The sequence below is a fragment of the Pteropus vampyrus genome, unplaced genomic scaffold (assembly GCF_000151845.1).
Source record: "Pteropus vampyrus isolate Shadow unplaced genomic scaffold, Pvam_2.0 Scaffold199, whole genome shotgun sequence".
Taxonomy (NCBI): Eukaryota; Metazoa; Chordata; class Mammalia; order Chiroptera; family Pteropodidae; genus Pteropus; species Pteropus vampyrus.
The window spans coordinates 2,636,637-2,655,739 of NW_011888980.1; the positions used below are offsets into that span (position 1 = coordinate 2,636,637).

The 19,103-nt window shown below is 39.0% G+C and overlaps 1 protein-coding gene across 1 annotated transcript in view; it reads right to left on the minus strand.

Moving 5' to 3' along the window:
- Positions 1 to 2,713: 2,713 nt before the first annotated feature.
- Positions 2,714 to 19,103, minus strand: part of GOLM1 (golgi membrane protein 1) — a 52,432-nt gene continuing 36,042 nt past the window's right edge. The window contains exons 6-10 of the mRNA XM_011372070.1: positions 17,142 to 17,271; positions 12,908 to 13,067; positions 11,956 to 12,225; positions 10,313 to 10,423; positions 2,714 to 5,774 (exon numbers count right to left, since the gene is read on the minus strand). Coding sequence (XP_011370372.1) covers positions 5,698 to 5,774; positions 10,313 to 10,423; positions 11,956 to 12,225; positions 12,908 to 13,067; positions 17,142 to 17,271 — 748 coding nt within the window. The 3' untranslated portion in view covers positions 2,714 to 5,697. The remainder of the gene's footprint in view (positions 5,775 to 10,312; positions 10,424 to 11,955; positions 12,226 to 12,907; positions 13,068 to 17,141; positions 17,272 to 19,103) is intronic.

A 19,103-nucleotide genomic window follows, 5' to 3' on the forward strand; every position in this document is an offset into this window, starting at 1 on the left:
TTTATCTCTGTGCTGCCTTGTCTTTAAAAATATAAAATTCTAAAATAAAAATTATCTTTATGTCCACATATTTGTTGGATACATTGATTTTTCTGATTTTCTTTATAGGTACCTCCCGAATTTGATTTCTCTGCTCACAAGTACTTTCCTGTTGTGAAACTTGTTTGAGACTGAAGGGTGACCATAAAAGGGTAAAATCGAATTTCAGATTCTATCCATCCATCAGTCTTACCACATAACATGAAGTGAAATGGATTTCTTGGATAACAACCCATTATAAGGAATACTTTTAATTTGACAGCGACATGAATGAAAACTGCTGTTTTAAAGTGGTTTATTATGTCCATGGATGAAACTGGTCTTGTTGAATGCATTGATGAGTGTTATATGGTTTTATTACAGATTTAATCATAAATCATTTTTTATGAATAAGATTGAGTGAAAATAGTGTTTGTAAAGGTTAATAAATTTCTTGACAAAAATGCACTACTGCATATGAAAAACAGTACTTTGTTGACACATGTTAAGAACTGAAGGTGTTTACTCTAACATTTGAGTAATTCAAACAAATCATCCAAAAGAAGTTGTAAATCAAGGGATTTATTAAACACTTGTATGGGATTTTGGCAAAATACATTTAAAAGGGATTTGGGGGGACCTCTAAGCTATATAGGGAGGCTAAATTACATGGGATTGTGATTTTGTGTAATGACATCTTAAATTATATATCCATAATAATATAGTTTTTAAAAAACATCCTTTAACTGTTACCTTTGGCACTTTTAAGATTGTTTAAGCCAAGCCCCTAAAAGTACCTGGTACGTTTGATACCAGCAATCAGGTGGCAGCACTGTTGGGAGTCAGGAGCTCGGTCCTTGGGTCCCCCACGAAAGATTTACATGGAGGTCCAACACTCAGAAGAAAGAGCTGACGAAAAGTAGCAAACAAGTGATTTTATTAAGTAGCCAGAGTGAAGTACACTTGGAAGAAAGTCCAAGTGGGCACCTCAATAGAGGATTGAGGGCCCCGAGAAGTTGAGGGTCAGGGTTTATATGGGCCATAAGGTTTCTTTGTTTTTCCTCTGTCCATACTACCTCAAATGGTGCGAATTTTCTGTTCTTCCCTTAGACCTTACAAGCTGGGTCCTGCGCAGTGTGCACCCATAGATGGGAAGTCACACCTGCACCGTGAGAATTTTGAGTAGGCACATGCCCAGTTAAGTAATTTTGCCCATACCAGTTGAGTGCCCCCGGAATAAGGCTGTATAATGGTCATTTGCAGTTAACTGACTGGGAGAAGGGCAGGAAAAGGGAGAGCCAGGCACTACTAGGATTTTTTGCCTATCTGGCTTCTGACCTTGGGGGAATGAGGGAGACTCTACAATTCTGTTAGACCCCTGGTTGTGTATTTTCTTCTGTGGGCTGGTCTCAGGGCCTGTTAACCCTTCACTGTCCTCTCCCTCCGGCTCATATCAGCCTATCTACCTACCTTTCAGTTTTAGTTGTAATTTAAGTAGTTGTTTCTATCTTCCCAACTGTAGTATAAACTTGAGAAAAAGGACTTCATCTTTCCAGAACCTGCTTAAGATGTAAAAGACATCCTGATGGCATTGCTGCTAACCTGGGGAAAACAAGGCCCCTAAGACAGTAGGTAGGCTAACTTTAGTAGTAGAAACACTTGAAGGTGACAACACAGGAAGGCTGGAAGTACAGAAAGTATTGAAGGTGGCCTTGCCGCTCCCTAAACAGTTTGCCAAAGCTGATGAAATGGGTTGATTTGTCTGAAAATTGCAAATCAGTCTAAGTACAAGTTGGTATATCAAATACTTCCAAATAAAAGTAGGGAACCAGAACTGTTGCTTTTGCAATAAGGAACCATTAAATAAAACTGGATGACTGAATATTTTTGTTGTTCTACAGCTGCCAAAGGTGTTTTCAAAATTTGCTTTTGAAGAGATATAATGACCTGAAATTTTGAACCAGTCCACGTATGCATTCATTTACATTGTAAGATTTTTTTCTGTAGTCCTATGTTAATATTGCTTTTCATTCCTTCCATTTAAAAAGAATGTATCCACTTTTGGAAGATCATGTAAAGTTATTGTACAACAACTCTGAATTTTAAACTATTGCAAAGAAACAGATGCAGTACTGGGAACCTTCTGTTTACAATTCATACATTAAGCCAAGCTTAAAGCAAAGTGGGGTGCTTTGTGTTAATCACAGACATGTCACCATTGACTTCCAGAATAATTTGAGCCAATCTCAAAAACCCAGAGCAAGATTGTCCTTTATGGGAAAAGAACTGGCAATTGTAGGCCACGGGTTAAGGTCACGGAACTACGCTTTAAAATGATACTCAAATGTTAAACATTGTCATGCAGCAGCTTTTTGGGAGAGTTAAACATTTCGGTGAACCCTTATATATGAGCATATGAGTTCTGGATAAAGGCATACATGGTACATCACCCTGGAGGTTCCATTTCTGTCATTTCACTACAGCCTTGAGAGAAGCAAATTAGTGAAAAGCAAGCTAACATCAGGAACACCTTCACAAAGACTCTGGCTTACCTCTTAAGGCTAAGTGGGTTTCATCCTAATTCCCGTGTATTTACCCTTCATTCAAAAGGCATTTGTTCATCTAAATTTGTTTATAAAGGTTCTAAAGGGCAAGCTTCAGTTATATGGAAAATGAGGTTATCTAGGACCACATCTCTAATCAATCACAATCATTTATTTGGACTTAACAGTCAAGTATTCACTAAGCACCCATCACAGTACTAGAATCTCTGTAGGAGTATAAAGTTGTATAAGCAAGGTATGGTCTATGTCACTCAACTCAGGACAAGGTATAATTTTATTCTAAAGAGTAAAGATAAACATTTGTCTCAACTAGTTAGGGCCTTGGTTTGTAAAACTCATTATCTTAAGTTTACATGTATAGTTTAAAGATGAGACTATTTAAAGTCATTTGATTTTCCCAATGCTGCACACTACCAAGGATAAAAGCCTCTTAGTTTTAAGTACATGGGAAGATACTTTAAGTAACCATTCAGTGTATACATTATCACAATTTTACAAAACAGTTTTTAAGGGACAGTGGCTTAGTACATTTTAAGAAAGTGTTGCCCTGAGCTGATAGCACACAAACATTTACACACACAAACTATTTTGCCATCTTTCTGACACTAATGAACATTTTCAAAGTCTAACCATATGAAAAAAATTAATCCACAGTTAATGGAACCTATTTTAAATATATTTTTCCTAAAATTCATTTCAGGCAACTGTTAGAAGTTGTTCAGTGTCCCGCAAACTATAATTATTTATAATTAAGAATCTTTTAGGCTAAAACAATGTGAGTAGACTGGTCCCCTGGACCTTGACGTAAATTCACAATTCTCTTCCACCATCATAAATGGATAACCAGCTATTACCAATTAAAACAATCATGCTAGTTATCAATCTAGTCATTTAATGACAGCATACTAAACAGATAATAGTTTATTTCTCAAGTTTCATCACACATGCATTATGTGCCATAGTTACTCAGGAAATCTAATCCAACATTGCTTAGGGAACCTCCACCTAGTCTTATCTTCAGGAGAAAAGATCAAATGATTCATCACTCCTCTGTACACTTGAGAAAGTGAATTAGAGTTTACATCTCTTAAAAACTGAAATAACTGCTGATTTAATTTTGGACACCAAAAGATAAAGGTCAGGGGTTTGATATCTACTTGATGCTTATTACACAGGTTGTTTTTTTAAACAGCCACGATACCTCTGAATTGTTGCCTCAGAATAGGTGCCTGTGATTCCAAAGGAGCCAGTGGTAATAAAGCATGACTGCCTGGAGAAATAGCTCAAAGTATACACCTCCTGAACAAATGGCCTTTTGATGCCTCTGCAAATGAAGATGAAATCATCATGGTTTTAAATTATATTGATATCCCATCTCCACGATCTAAAAGCTGTTTCTTTAGCGAGCAAATGGGGGATAAAGGGAAAACTGAAGGCACAGTTTTAAAAGCTAAACAAAGAGTATTTCATTTCTCAGCAACTCTCTGCACACTGATTAAACATGAGATGAACCGAGGCTTTATTTATTATCTGAGAAAGCAAGGGAAAATATCAACCCTAAGACTGAGAGAGGTTGGACAAGGAATTAGATAAATCTTATGCTTTAATTTTATGCTCTCTTCTGAGTGAAAAGTTTAATCTTAGTGATTAGGTAAAAAGATAAACATACATGAGTAACAATCAAGTTGGTGATCTTAACCTGAATGCAAACCAGGTCCTGCCTCCAGTGACTGCCAGGGATATACAGCAACTCCACAGTGGGTGTGAGGCCAGGCTTCAGCTCCCTAACTTCTCTGGGCCCCAGTTTTCTCTCTGAAACGAGAGTTCTACCAGATGACCTGAGGAGCCTGCATCTCAAATTCTGTAACTCAAAATATGTTTTCATAAGCATCACCACCCACTTACCCTTTAGAGAGCCTCGCTGAAAGTCATTAGTGTGACTGCCTGTCATTTGCAAATGACAAGCCTACTTACCTGAAACAGTAACAACCAACTCAAATCAAACCTAACATCGCTTACCAATGTAAATTATGATTAATCATTTTCCAATTTAACTTTTCATTTTTAAATCAGTTTTGATAGTCATTTACCACAAGTGAAATCAGTTTTGATAGTCATTTATCACAAGCGACATACCACTGTGACAAAACAGTTGCCATTTTTCACGCCTTTCTGAACTTTTCCAACTTGTAACATCCTTCAACATCAATTTTCTCTTCTTTTCCTCTAATGAAGTAGGCAGTTTCTCCACAAGAGACCTGCCCCACAGTGCTGTGCTGCCCTCACTGCTCTGCTGCAGGCACCTGGGGGTCACCTCTGCTCTGGCCTTGTATCAAGCCGAATCCACTTGTGGCTTTTCTTGGAAACATGGGCTTATTACAGAAGATTTTGCATTTCCCACACATATTAGCAACGTAAGTACAGGTCGCAAGTGTTCAAATTACAAGTCACTTAACATTAATGACAAGGGCTATTATTATACAAGTAGTCTCCTTGAAAATTCTCCCACAAAACACCTTTGTATTTAGACTCACTTAAAACTTACTAGTGGTGTTTGTGCTAACAGTCGGTGCTGTAGGCCATTTGAGTGTCATAACTGGAAGAGAGCGCATGAGGGCAGTAATCCTTCAGTGCTGACGAGGGAGAACAGAAATAATGGTTGCTACCATCACCCGCCACAGCATGTGGAGAAGAGAATGACTCCAGAAGGAAATGAGAAAAAGGAGTTCTCTTAAGTGCGGCGGGTCTCCTTCATGTCAGAAGGTGGATTCTTCCTACAGGCTTTTGTTTTAAACAAAGTCAGACTGTAGAATAAGTGCCACTGTCACTATGCTTGAAGGAGAACTTGTGTTCTACTTTTGCTGTTGATCTTTTCATGAAATACCTATTAACCAACAAATTTTAACATCTTTAATACAGACGCTTCAAAAGTACCCCCAAAAAACCATCTAAAAGACAATCTCATTTTCCTACGTAGAGTACATACTAAAATTCCACAATAATCATCTTTAGATATATATTTTTTACTTAGTACATTTCACAGTATTCTACTCCTCGTGAATATTTTGTAGTGATCTGTTGAATCCTGACACGAAGTATGTGATTCCAGTTTGATTCAGAGTGTGTGATTCCTCTTTTCACGTTGATCAAGTAAGTTTATCATGTCTCTTTTCTGATTTTCCACATTAAGATCTAAAAAGGGGGGAAAAAAAAACCCATAATATTCTTGTATCGAACATTTTAAGAAGTCAGCCCAGGCAGGTCCCACTTGACATTGTCTAGAAACTCTCATAAAGAGGATTTTATCTCCCATCGCGACATTATAATGGAGAATTGCATTCCTAACCAAGGACAGGATACCAAGAGACCATGTGTATGGCCAACAGGGTGCCATGAAACAAAGCTAAAACATCTGAAAACTCCATAACTGTTTGAAACAGTGAAATAATGCCCCATGTTCTATAAAATGGATAATATAAAATGCACTCTGAGAAAATTTTTGATACTATCACAGCCCTGCATGCTGTGTGAATCCCTGTTTACTGCACTTCCATCAGGGAGCACACTGCCTCCTGAGAGCCACTTGCAGCTTTGGTCAGCTCTTGCTAAGTGCTTCCTTGATAGAGCTTAAATTGATTGTGGCTTCCACCATTCTTACTCTGTCCTCGGACACACAGATGACATAAAAAGACACGTAACAAATAAGACCTAAAATCAATATCTGATTTACAACTACATTAAATGGTTAATGATTTTATTAATTAAATTACTGTCATAAAGTACTACTATCTTTTAAAAGTTCTCTAAAAAAGTTGGAGTTAATGCCTTTTTTCTTCTAATGTCCCTGGAGCAAGCAGGGTCTTAAACTGTTTACTTCAATGACATAATCTTAAAATTATGTTGACATTTCATCTTAAAACTATTTCTTATAAGAGCTGACAGCATTTATCCTACTTTGCCTACTTCCTCACTTTTTTAAAAGCCTTGCACAATATCAATCCTTAGAAAGACACTTGGGTGTAAGGGATGAAAGATCACACACCTTCACTGCAAAGCTGAACAATTAATAGGACACTGGCCTCATTTAAAACAGGGGTCCCCAAACCCTGGGCCGCAGACTGGTACTGGTCCATGGCCTGTTAGGAACCGGGCTACACAGCAGGAGGCAAGCGAGCAAAGCTTCATCAGTATTTGCAGCCGCTCCCCAATGCTAGCATCACCGCCTCAGCTCCACCTCAGATCATCAGGTGTTAGATTCTCATAGAAGCACCGGTCCCTGATGCCGAAAAGGGTGGGGACGCTGAATTAAAGGAAAGGTAAAGAGATGTAATACTCTAACCACATCTGAAAACATGCTATTCAAGAATTGAGATATGACAACACAAATAAGTGGAGTCGATGAACAAAAAAATGGAGACCTTGTATTTGCTTAAAATTCTGACACTAATGTGTGAATCTACATTTTAAAAAATATTACCTAAATAGCCTGGAAATATGTCAAAAATCATGTCAGGACTCCCATTTCTAAAACCCTCAAACAGCTCTGCCAAATGTAATAGCTGACATGGGGATAAAATATGATGTTTTAAGAATGTACTTTTGAATCAAACACTTTCTACCAAATAACTGGCCAGAACACTTAAAAATATCAATGTCATAAATGATAATGACAAATGGCTCCACTAAAGGACACTAAAAGGCATAACAATTAATGTAATAATGATCCCGGACCAGAAAAGGTATTTGTTGGACAATTCACTAAATTTGAATAATGTCTATTGGTCAGACAATAGCATTGTATCAATATTAATTTCTTCATTTTGATCATTGTACTGTGGTCACATAAGATGTTCACATTTGGGGAACCTGGATGAAGGATACAATGGAAATTCCTTTTATTATTTTCTAAAAATCTAAATTATTTTTAAATGGAAAGTTAAAAAAATTTTAAGAAAAAAGTTAAGAAAAATGCATTGCCTATAATGGTAATAAAAGGACTCTGTGAGGCCAAAAATGAAGTGGAAGTAAGAACTCCTACACGTAATGAAGTATCAAAGCGAGCTTCTCCCCTGAGGACTTCTCCTGAAGCCTGAAGACACTAGGTTTCAAAAGGTACAGGAATACAAAAACCAAAAGACTAGGGCTTCACTCGAGGTGAGGAGTCATGAAGGGGACCCCTATACAAAGCTGAAACCCCAAAGGCTCACATCCTTGGTTTAAAGGTAATGAGAAACTAACTTGTAATAAAAATAAGCAAGAAAACCTAGTTTGTGAATGGAGGGGATTCTTACCCACATGAGATGACCATGCCAGGTATATAATCTTAACTCATTTCCTGTGTGATCCAAAAAAAACCTAAAGAAGAGAATTTATTAAAGATGCTGTGAGTTTGTGGTGCCTGCCTTGAGACTGGTAGAAGCAAACTACCTATTTCAGTGGAATACACCTGTAACTCAGTCCCCAAAGACTTCCCACAGATTAAGTTCCCAGAAAACAGTTCACAGTTGAAAAGCACAAAACACAAGGAAACAACTGGAAGAAGTGGAATATAAAACAACTCCGTGTGATATATTTTAAGAAATAAAAGATGTCTAAGCATGAGCAAGGAATAATGGCCCAAAGAATGGCCAAGCAGAAAGTCTAGAAATACAAAAATAATTAAGATTAAAAACAAAGTGTGAATTAAAGAATAGGTAAGGCAGAGGTGAGAGAAAACTTTGAACTGGAAGATATTTCTGAGGAAATTATTTCGAATGTAGATGAGAGGCAAAAATGAAAAATATGAAAAAGGATAAGAAATATGAATAGAATGAGATCTAACACTTCTGAGTTCAAGAAGGAATCAAAAAGGGAAGAAGCATTATTCAAAGATATTGGCTGAGATTTTCTTCCAGAGGGACTGGCCTTGCCAGATATTTAAAATAAAAAAGGCTGCTAGACAGTGTGGTACAGTGTGAATAAACAGAGAAACCAATGGAACAGGAACAACCCCTAAATTAGACCCAAGTACATGTGGAAATTTACTATTTGATGAAGGTAGCATGAAATTACTGGCTTTGAATGGTGTTGAGCCAACTGGACAGCCCTTAAGAAAACTGTACCTATAGCTAGTTCCATATACCTGAATACATCTGAAATGAATCAAGAGAGCAAAATAAAATATAAAAGTAGAAGAGGATTCTGGAAAGATGGTGGCAACAGTAGCATAGTTTTTGAACCTCTCAGAGTCCCTACATAAAGCAACTGAATTAAAAAACTCAAAAACCATAGACATTTACAAGACTAGATGACAAAGAATCCTGCAGTCCCTATACAAGAGCATCTGATGGAGAACCCCACACAGCCAAGAGATTTGCACCAGAGAGTACCAGAGAGTTCCAGCAGTGGGTGAACTGCTGGAAGTGAGGGAGTTTCTGCTGCAACCATAGCAGGTGCCCCCCAAGGTGACCATGGTGAGGACCAGGGGGCAGGTGGAGGCTGAGCCCCATGGACTTCTAAGACTTCTAAAACTGATTCGCCAGGGCTCCTTTCGAGAGCTCCTTCCCAGGAACGGCCCATGGAGAGACTCAGAGCGCTGAGTGTAGAGTGAAGCAGCAGCCAAGCAGGACAGGGACAAGAGACAAAGGAATCTGAAGGTTCAGATAAAAGAGGAAGGGGGCGGGGGAGGCCCCACTGGCCAAAGATGGGACAACGTGAACTTCAAAAAGGATAAATACAACTGAGCGAAACCCATCAAATGTTTAAATCTAGGTTTATAGTTATATTTTTTAAATCGTCACCTTCGGAAGATGACAAATAATTCATTATTGTGAGAAGTAAATAATTAAGCATTTATCCTGCCTACACTAAAAGAAAATCACTGACTTGTCTATAAAAATACTCCGATTAACAAATGAAATAGAAAAGGCTGGATTAGAATATCACCACTGAATTAATAAAGGCACTTAGCATCAACTGCTGCTCACATCACAAAATATGCCAGACATTATGTGCCTCCTGCTGTGCAGCAAGAACAACACAACCACAGCTACAAAAATGTCCAACCTGAATCTAATCACAAGGAAACACAAAGCCAGAATCTGATACACTCATTGGCCTGGACTCTGCAAAATTCAAAATAACAATACAAAATGCTACTATAAAAAGCTGCCTTATAGTAGTGCTTTTTCATAAGTGCTGTAGAGCAGCAGTCCCCAACCTTTCTGGCACCAGGGACTGGTGCTCCTATGAGAATCTCATGCCTGATGATCTGAGGTGGAGCTGAGCCGGTGATGCTAGCGCTGGGGAGTGGCTGCAAATGCAGATGAAGCTTTGCTGGCTCGCCCGCCACTCACCTCTTGCTGTGTGGCCTGGTTCCTAAGAGGCCATGGACCAGTACTGCTCCACAACCCACGCACTGGGAACCCCTGCTGTAAAATGATCAAGTGGTGAACTGACATTTAGGGATTTAAGGAAATCCCTAAATGTCACCGAAGACAAATGCACCAACTGATTCCTGAGGGCTTGAGCCCCACTGAACACCCAGACTTCATCTTGGGCACTTAAACCCTGTACCTCCCTCCACTGACCCTGTGCTCAAAGGCTTCTGAAGAAAAGAAAATGTCCTTCAAATGACAGACCATTTATAATGTTTCTGCTGGGATTCACTGTACGGTCACTCTAAAAATGAAGGGACACAAAGTAGATCATTACAACTGCACCTAGAATGAGGTGACCCCGCCAGTTATTACCATTTACATTTCTGTCATTCCCTGCAAGGGCTGCCTGCTTGTCTGTCTCAGATTCTGCCTCATTTTCATCCATGTTGTACTCATCGTCTCCTCCCAGTTTCTGGTTTCTCTCTGTAAAATTAGTATAGACACATCAAACATAAGCTACATCATTTCTCTCTTGATGCCACAGGAACACCGGAGCCCAGGTACCAGGATTATTTCAATCCTGGTTTCACAGTCAGATCTTTTTGCTGCATTTTAGGAAATGACAGGTATTGTGTGCTTGCTTCCAGTACACATACCAAATAGGAGTTCTCTGTGTCCATCCACTTCAACTCTAAATCTATATAAAATTATGTAACTAGCTAGCTAGCTAAACCAAACTCCCAATTTTTAAGAGAGACAGTCAAGGTTAAAAGCAAACACCACTGCTTTTGGAAACAACAGGTTTCTAGTTAACGACAGCATCTCTTGAGGATGTCTCATTGCTCCAAAAGGTCATGAAGTGGCTATTGTGAGCCAAAGGGTAAAATTTTCCATCATACATACAGAATTAGATCATTCATCACTATGATCATCCCTGAAGAGAACAAACCAGAAAAGATCAGGACAAAATGCATTCGACAGACATATTCACAAGGTTTAATGTAAACATTTTATATATGTCTCCACATAAGTAAACAAAATCTTTTTTAAAGCATGCCTGGAAAAGTCAGATCCAGTGATATTTCTCTGCACACACTGCCCGAACTGGAAATGAAGCACAGGCTTGTGTGCCCTGTATTTTATTCTGCAGAGTAAATCATTACAGCCACACCTAGAACGAGGTGTATCCCTCACGCCCTGCAGGGCTACAGGCCCCTCAGGAGCTTTTACACTTTGTGACCCGCTAAGTGGTCTGAAACCTGAGTACCACTGGATCAGCCACTGAGATTCCCTTTTTTTTTTTTTTTTTCTTTAATTGTTGAACTGAGAACTTGTGAGAACACATTCTTCAGAAGAAGAAACTTGAATGAAAATTATATTTAAATGGAATCAGGATAACTTCTGCAAATAAGCACAGTCCCCGATTTCTGTTACTGGTCATCCCAGAACACAGGTGTCCCCATAAGTGCTCCTGGCTCAGCTAGGATTGAAACTTTTCACATCTTTAAGAAACCAGAATACATCCCATAATATTCTGTTGATCTCAGTTTCCCATATTTTCCTTTAAAAAAGAAAAATGTCAACCAAACCAGGAAGGTGGGATTCACATGTCCCTTTTCTGCAACACTCAAATATGCACAAACCTCCATCTGTCCAATCCTTCCTTCCTCCAGTCACCAGGCACTGACTGGTGACACTGTGAGGAAGTGGAGAGACAAAGACAAGGCACATTGTCTGCCTGCCAGGAGGCCCACCTTTACCCGATCTAAGCACCCATCAAGGTCTGCCACCTGAAAAGCCCGCTCGACCCTGTGAATATTATTTCTGAAACCCCCAGGTGCTGGTGAGTGCACTGCTCTTCTCTCCTGCCTCCTACTTGATAATGGATATTGAATGAAGGAACAAACAAAATGAACCACCAGATTGTGAACTGCTGTTTGGTAAACTTCAGGGCGAACCCGTCCCACATCAGGAGGGAGACTAGGGGAAGGCAGCCCCCAGAGCCTCTCGCTCACCTTGTTTGTCAGCATCCTGTTCCTCCTCCTGCCCATCACGGATGACAAGCTGGCCTTGCTCAAGGTCCTCCGCATTCTGATTTCCATGGCTCACCACGAGGGCAGCTGGCACCTGTGGGGTCAGGCCAAGGCCTCCAGCATCTCCCATGCCTTTTCCACCTGCATGTCTATCTTCTTCCACAGCCTGTTCTTGGTCTGGCGCTGGTGGCAGCCCCAGGCTGTCCCTCTGAAGCTCTCCCTCACTGAGGACCTGAATGTCACTGGTTTCTTCTGTGCATAGAACAGAGTTAGCTGTGACCCCATCAGCATTTAATTTCATTAAAACAAAAACAAAAATCCTAATACCGCTCAACTCTCAGAGCCTTCTCAAGGACTGTGCACGGGTGGGACAGCGGGGTAATTTATTTTGTGACATCAGCAGAAGACTCTAGTCTTCTCTATGCCTGCAGTTCATCTTCAGAACCACAAGGAGGAGAAAAGTAGTTAGAAAAAAAATCTGGACAGAGTTATCGTAATTACAGAGACAACATACAAGGAGAAAAGGGTATATTGCTGAGGTTATCTGATCATCATATCTGTTTGAGGCAAGTACTTGGGAGCCACTGACAGCGCCCAGGACTCGGGCACCTCCCCTAAATCCCACAGTCCCACCAATGCCCTGAATAAAGGCACAGCCTGGACCTTTCTTTACACAGCTACCAAAGAACAAGGCACTTAGTTTACAGGGATGAGACCAGTAAGACAGAAAAAGCCCTGTGGCCCCAGTTCCAGATGCCCAGAGAGACACTCACCTGCCACCTGTAGCCTCATTACCAGGCTCACCAACTGCCTCCAGCAGCACACTCTGCCCTCCAAGTATTTGTACGGAGTAGAGGGCATGAACTGCCACTGTTTTTTATTTGAATGGGGCTCTGAAGAGGGTTTAAATGTGTAATTATCAAGCTGCACTTACCTTTCTCAACCGGTCTTTTCAAATCCAAAACGGTCTCAGAACTGGGGACTGGTGTCTGAGGCTCGCCATTACTGGGTATGTTTGCTTTTGCTTGTGGCTCCTCTGACTGGGACAATGCTGCTTCCTGTGACTTCAACTGAGGTTCACTGGGAGCCTGGAGCTGAAACAGGAGCACAGGATGGCCAGGCCAGGGGCTCCATGATCAGAAACCTTACAACAACCCCGAGCAATGCAATGGACCACCACAGCCTTCTGACAAATGAGAACATTGAAACCCTGAGAAATGCCGCAATCTGCCCTAGTTGTGCCTTATCACCTGACATAAATCAGAAGATCTGAGGTTGAGTCAAGATCTCCCAGAAAATACTTTCAGTAATGGATTAACAAGCAAGCAAAAGAACAACAAGGAAAAAGAAAATCTGAACAACACTACAAATCAACTAAACTGAACAGACATTGATTCGCTCTACTGAACAAGAGCAAAATAGACATTCTTCTAAGTGGACACTGAATATTCTCCAGGACAAACAGATGCTAGGCCACAAAACAAGTCTCAACAAATTTAAAATGACTGAAATCATACAAAATATGTTTTCCAGTCACAGTAGAATGACATTATTAATCAGTAGCAGAATGAAATTTGAGAATGAAATTAGGCAACATACTTTCAAAATAACCAATGGGTCAATGAAATCAGAAGGCAAATTAGAAAGTACCCTGAGAAAAATTAAAACAAAGAAACACAACAAACCAAACTTATAGGAGGCAGCTAAAGGATGCTTAGAGGGAAATTTACAGACCTATATTCAAAAACACAAAGATCTCAAATCAATAACATGATCTTCCACCTAAAGATATTAGAAAAAGAAGAGCAAACTGAACCAAAATCAAGGACATCATAAAGATTAGAGAAGGAATTAATGGCATAAAGAATAAAAAAAAAAGAATAGAGAAAAACCAATGAAACTAAGTTACTTCTTTGAAAAGATGAACAAAATAGACAATCCCTTAGCCAGATTAACTGAGAAAAAAGTATAGACTCAAATTACTAAAATCGAAAATGAAAGGGGACAGCACTACCAACCTCATACAAATAAAAAAGTAGTATTATACAGAAGGGAATACTACGAACAACTGTTTGCCAACAGGTTTAACTTCGATGAAATAGACAAGTTCCTAGAAAGACACAAACTACCAAAACTGACTCAAGAAGAAGCAGAAAAATTTGAGTAGACTTTATAAATATTGACTCAGTAATTTAAAATTTTCTCCTCCAAAAAGCCTGGACCCGCAAAGCGTCACTAGTGAATTCTACCAAACATTTAAAGTTGAATCAATACCAAATCTTCACAGACTCCTGCAAAAAAAAAAAAAGAAGATGAAGGAATACTCCCTAACTCATTCTATGAGCCTAATATTACCCTTATACCACAAGCACAGACATTACAAGAAAATAAAACTATAGGTCAATATCATAAATATAGACACCAAAATCCTCAACAAAATACTAGCAAATCAAATCAGAGAGATTTTATACACCATGACTAACTGAGATTTGTTCAAGAAATGCAAGGTTAAACATCCAAAAATTGATTAATGTAATATATCAATAGAATGAAGGACAAAAAAAACACATGATCATGTCAATAGATGCACAGAAAGAATTTGACAAAATCCAACCCCTCTTCTTGATAAAAGCACTCAACAAATTAAGAATAGAATGGACTTCCTCAACTTGATAAAGTCCATCTATGAAAAACCTACAGCTAACAATAAACTTAATGGTGAAAGACTTAATACTTTTGTCCTATGCTCAAAAACAACGATGTCTGCTCTTTCCGTTTCTATTTAACACTGTACTGGAGGTTCTAGACAGGGTAATAAGAAAAAGAAATAAAAGGCATACAAATTGGAAAGGAAAATGTAAAACCATATCTATTTTTAGATGACATAATATAGTATATAGGAGATACAAAAGGATCACAAAAAATATTATTGGACCTAATAAGTTCAGCAAGGTTACAAGATATAGGATAAATATAAAAAATGAATTGTATTTCTGTACACCTAGCAATAAACCACTTGAAAATAAACCAATTCCATTTATAATAGCATAAGAAATACAAATAAACTGAACAAAAGAAGTGCAAGGCTTCTGAAAACTACAAAACACTGTGGAAAGAGAATAAAGGACTTTAAGGGAAAAACATCCCATATTAGAACAGAAGACTTAATGTTAAGATGGCAATACTCCCAAACTAATCTACAGATTCAATTGTAATCTGTCGAAATTCACCTGGATTTGAAGAAATTGACAAGTGGATCCTAAAATTCATACGGAAAGTCAACCGGCTCAGAATAGCCAAAATAATCTTGAAAAAGAACAAAGTTGGAGCACTCACATTTTCTGATTTCAAAGCTTACTACAGAGCTACAGTCATCAAGACTATGTGGTATAACATACAAACAGACCAATGGAACAGAATTGAGAGCCCAGAAATGAAACATCACGCTTAAAATGATTTTTGATAAGGATGTCAAGACAATTCATTGAAGAAAAGAATAGTTTTGGGTTTGTTTGTTTGTTTTTAATAAATGATAGAGACTAAATATCCATATGCAAAAGAATAGTTGGACATCTACCCCCACACCATATACAAAAACAGAATTAACTCAAAATTGATCATAGTACTAAATGTAAGAGCTAAGAACTTTAAAACTCTTAGAAGAAAATACAGTAAATATTCATGACCTTGGGTTAGGTAAAGCCTTTTCAAATAAAACACCAAAAGAACAAGTGACAAAAGAGAAAACTGATAAAATGGACTTGATCAAAATTTAAAACTTGTTCTTTAATGAATACAATGAAAGAAAAAAAAATGGGAAAAAATATTTGTTAATCATCTAATATCTTTATATATATATGACTATATAAAGAATTTACAACTCAATAATAAAATAATTTAAAAATGGACAAAGGAGCCAAATAGACATTTCTCCAAAGAAAATATACAAATGGCCAATAAAGCACACGAAAGGATGTTCAACATCATTAGTTATTAGGGAAATGCAAATCCAAAGCACAATGAGACACCTAACACCCATTAGGATGGCTATAATGAAAAAGATAATAAGAGTTAGCAAGGATGTGGAGAAATTGGAACCCTCATAAACCGCTGTTGAGAATGTAGAAGAGTATGATCACTTTTTGAAAACAGTTTGGCAGTTTCTCAATACATTAAGTATAGAGTTACCATATGACCCAGCAATTCCACTCCTAGGTACACACCTACAAGAAATGAAAACTTAGGTCCACACAAAAGTGTGCATATGAATGTTCACAGCATTATTCATAATTGCCTATTATTCATTATTCATAAATATCTGTCAAGTAACAAATGAATAAACAAAATGTGGAACAGCCATGCAATGGAATATTATACAGCCATAAAAAGGAATAAAGTCTTCATACATGCAACATGGATAAACCCTGAAAAGCATTATGCTAAGTGAAAGAAGCCAGACAACAAAAGGCCACATATTGTATGATTTGATAAGGCAAATCTACAGAGATAGAAAATAGTTTAATGACTGTCTAGGGCTCTGGGGGTTGGGGAGTGAGCAAATAGGTATGGAGTTGCTTTGGGCGTAATAAAAATGTTCTAAAATTGATTGTGATGATGGTTGTACAATTCTGTGAATATAATAAAAACCAGTGAATTGTAAATATTACACAGGGTGAACTGTATAGTATAGAAATTATATCTTGATAAAGCTGCTATATTTAAAGACAAAACTAAAGATCTCCCAGAAGGCTTCAAGCAGCAGTTTCATGGGCTGTGTTTTACGAAGAAGGTAGCCTCACAGCACAGGCTCTGATCACTCCATCACTGACCAGGTGGTATGACCCTGACCGTAGTACTTAACTATCTCCAAGGGCCTCAGCACCTTCGAAATGAGAAAACAACAGCAACTCTCTCCCAGACTGGCTGTGTGCTTCAGCTGAAGTGATCTTAGTGAAGTCTCAAGCACAGGGACTGAAGCCAGAGTCTAGCCTTCCAGGTTAGAGTCCCAGCACCCTGGACCAGGCTGTTGTGTCTCAGGGAACCAAACCCACAAGGGAGAGCAGCGGAGAGTAAATCAGACAGCCGATAAGAAACAAATGCCTGAAGAAGGGATAGGAATACCTTCTGGAAATCCTTGGCAAAAAAAAAACAAAAAAACCCAGAGTTACCTGCTGGCCTTGGTTTTTTTTCTCACTCAAGTCTCTGGAAGCTACAGCTTCGTTCCCCTTTTTGGTGACTTCTTCTATCCGCTCCTCACACTGCTCCTTCACCTCTTTCATCTGATTGATGCACTGGCTCCTTTGAGAAAGGAGGGAAGAACAAATATCAATGGATGTGTCTATATACCAAGTGTGTCCCTGCTGTGACTGTGGAATCCACGTCAGTAAAAGACACACTCGTCTTTTTCCTGCACCAGGCACTTTATCTGAAGAGGACATAGGGCAGGGCAATGTGTGTTCTTGACTATTATATTACAAGGAAACTGTAGTTGATTGAAACTTACGAAAAAGAAGTCACATTATTCTAAAACAGGTAAACTTTAGTGATTAGAAAAAGCAATTTTTTAAATAAAATCTGTGGTATGATAAAAAATGTTTTTGATTTTTGTCCCCAGCTACTGGCACGGAGCTCCTACAACCCTTGGAACTTCCTGAGTAATGGAAGTGTCTCCTGTTATTTATAATGAGCCCGGTGGACCACGCCTGAGTTTATGCTAATGAGCTGACTCAGTGGGAGGAGCCTACAGAGCTGGAGGATGGGGCTGGTGGCCAAAGGAACCAACCACATAATGAGAGGGTTCGAACTTTCAGCCCTACACCCATCCTGCAGGGAGCTGGGACTGGAGATGGCTTTCGATCACATGACCAAGGCTTAATCAATAATGCCTACATAATAAAACCTCAGATAAAAACTTTAGATCATGAGCCTTGGCCAACTTCCCAGTTGGTAAACATGTCTATGTACCAGAAAGGCGGCACCCCAACTCCAACAGAAGCTTCTGCCTTCCCCCCATTCCCACCCCAGATCATACGTTATGAGTCTCTGCCATTCAGCTATTCTTGAGTGGTATCTTTACAATAAAACTGTAATTGTAAGTATAGAACTGTCCTGAGTTCTTTGAGTTGTTTGAGAGAATTACTGAACCTGAGGGTGTTATGGGAAGCCTGGAATTTATAGCTAGCCAGGCAAAAGTACATGTGGCTTGGGGACACCCAGAACTTGTGGCTGGCATCAGAAGTGGGGGCAGGCTCCTTGGACTGAGCTCCTTAATCTGTGGAGTTTGCGGGAACTCTGGGCAGAGTCAAAACTGAAATGAATTTATACTTCCAAGAGGAGGAAATAGATGTTTTTTTTCCTGTTCCTCTCACTAAGTAGAACTAAAAACTCTGGACTTTATATTTAAAACAAACATAAGAAGAGTCCCAAAGGTGGAAAGAAGGCAGCACACCAGCTAGAGACCTCGGACCTGAAGAACAACACAGTGGTGTCATTGGACGGACGTGGGGAAGCCAGCACTTCCACTCCCACCTGACAGTAATGTGGTTCCCTCCCTCCCCCATGAAGATGTCAGCGAAGGGTCAGGGCTTTCACCACTGACCAGAGGTTTCAATCGAAAATCACTCATCACATCAAGAACCAGGCAGATCTCAAATTGAACAAAAAGAGACAACCAATAAATATAAACACTGACATGATAGAGAATTTAAAATGATCTGACAAAGATTTTAAAGCAACCACCAGAAAAATATTTCAATGACCGATTAAAACATACTTGAAGCAAATGAAAAAATAGTCTCAGCAAAGAAATAGAAGATATGAAGAAGCAACGAATGGAAATTTTAGAACTTAAAAATGCAACATCGAAAACTTTAAAACTCAGTTGAGGAAAGAATCAGCGAAATGGAAGACAGAACAATAGACATTACCCGATCTAAACAGAGGAAAAAACAGACTGGAAAAATTAAAAACAAAACAAAACAAAAACACATAGCTTCAGGGACCTGTGACCTGTGTGCCTCTAACTAAAGACCTAAGACTTATGTCATCAGAATCCAGGAGATTTCCCAGCAAGGCCCACATAACTATTCATTTTTTATGCACATCCCCAAGGTCTTACTCCTATTCACTCA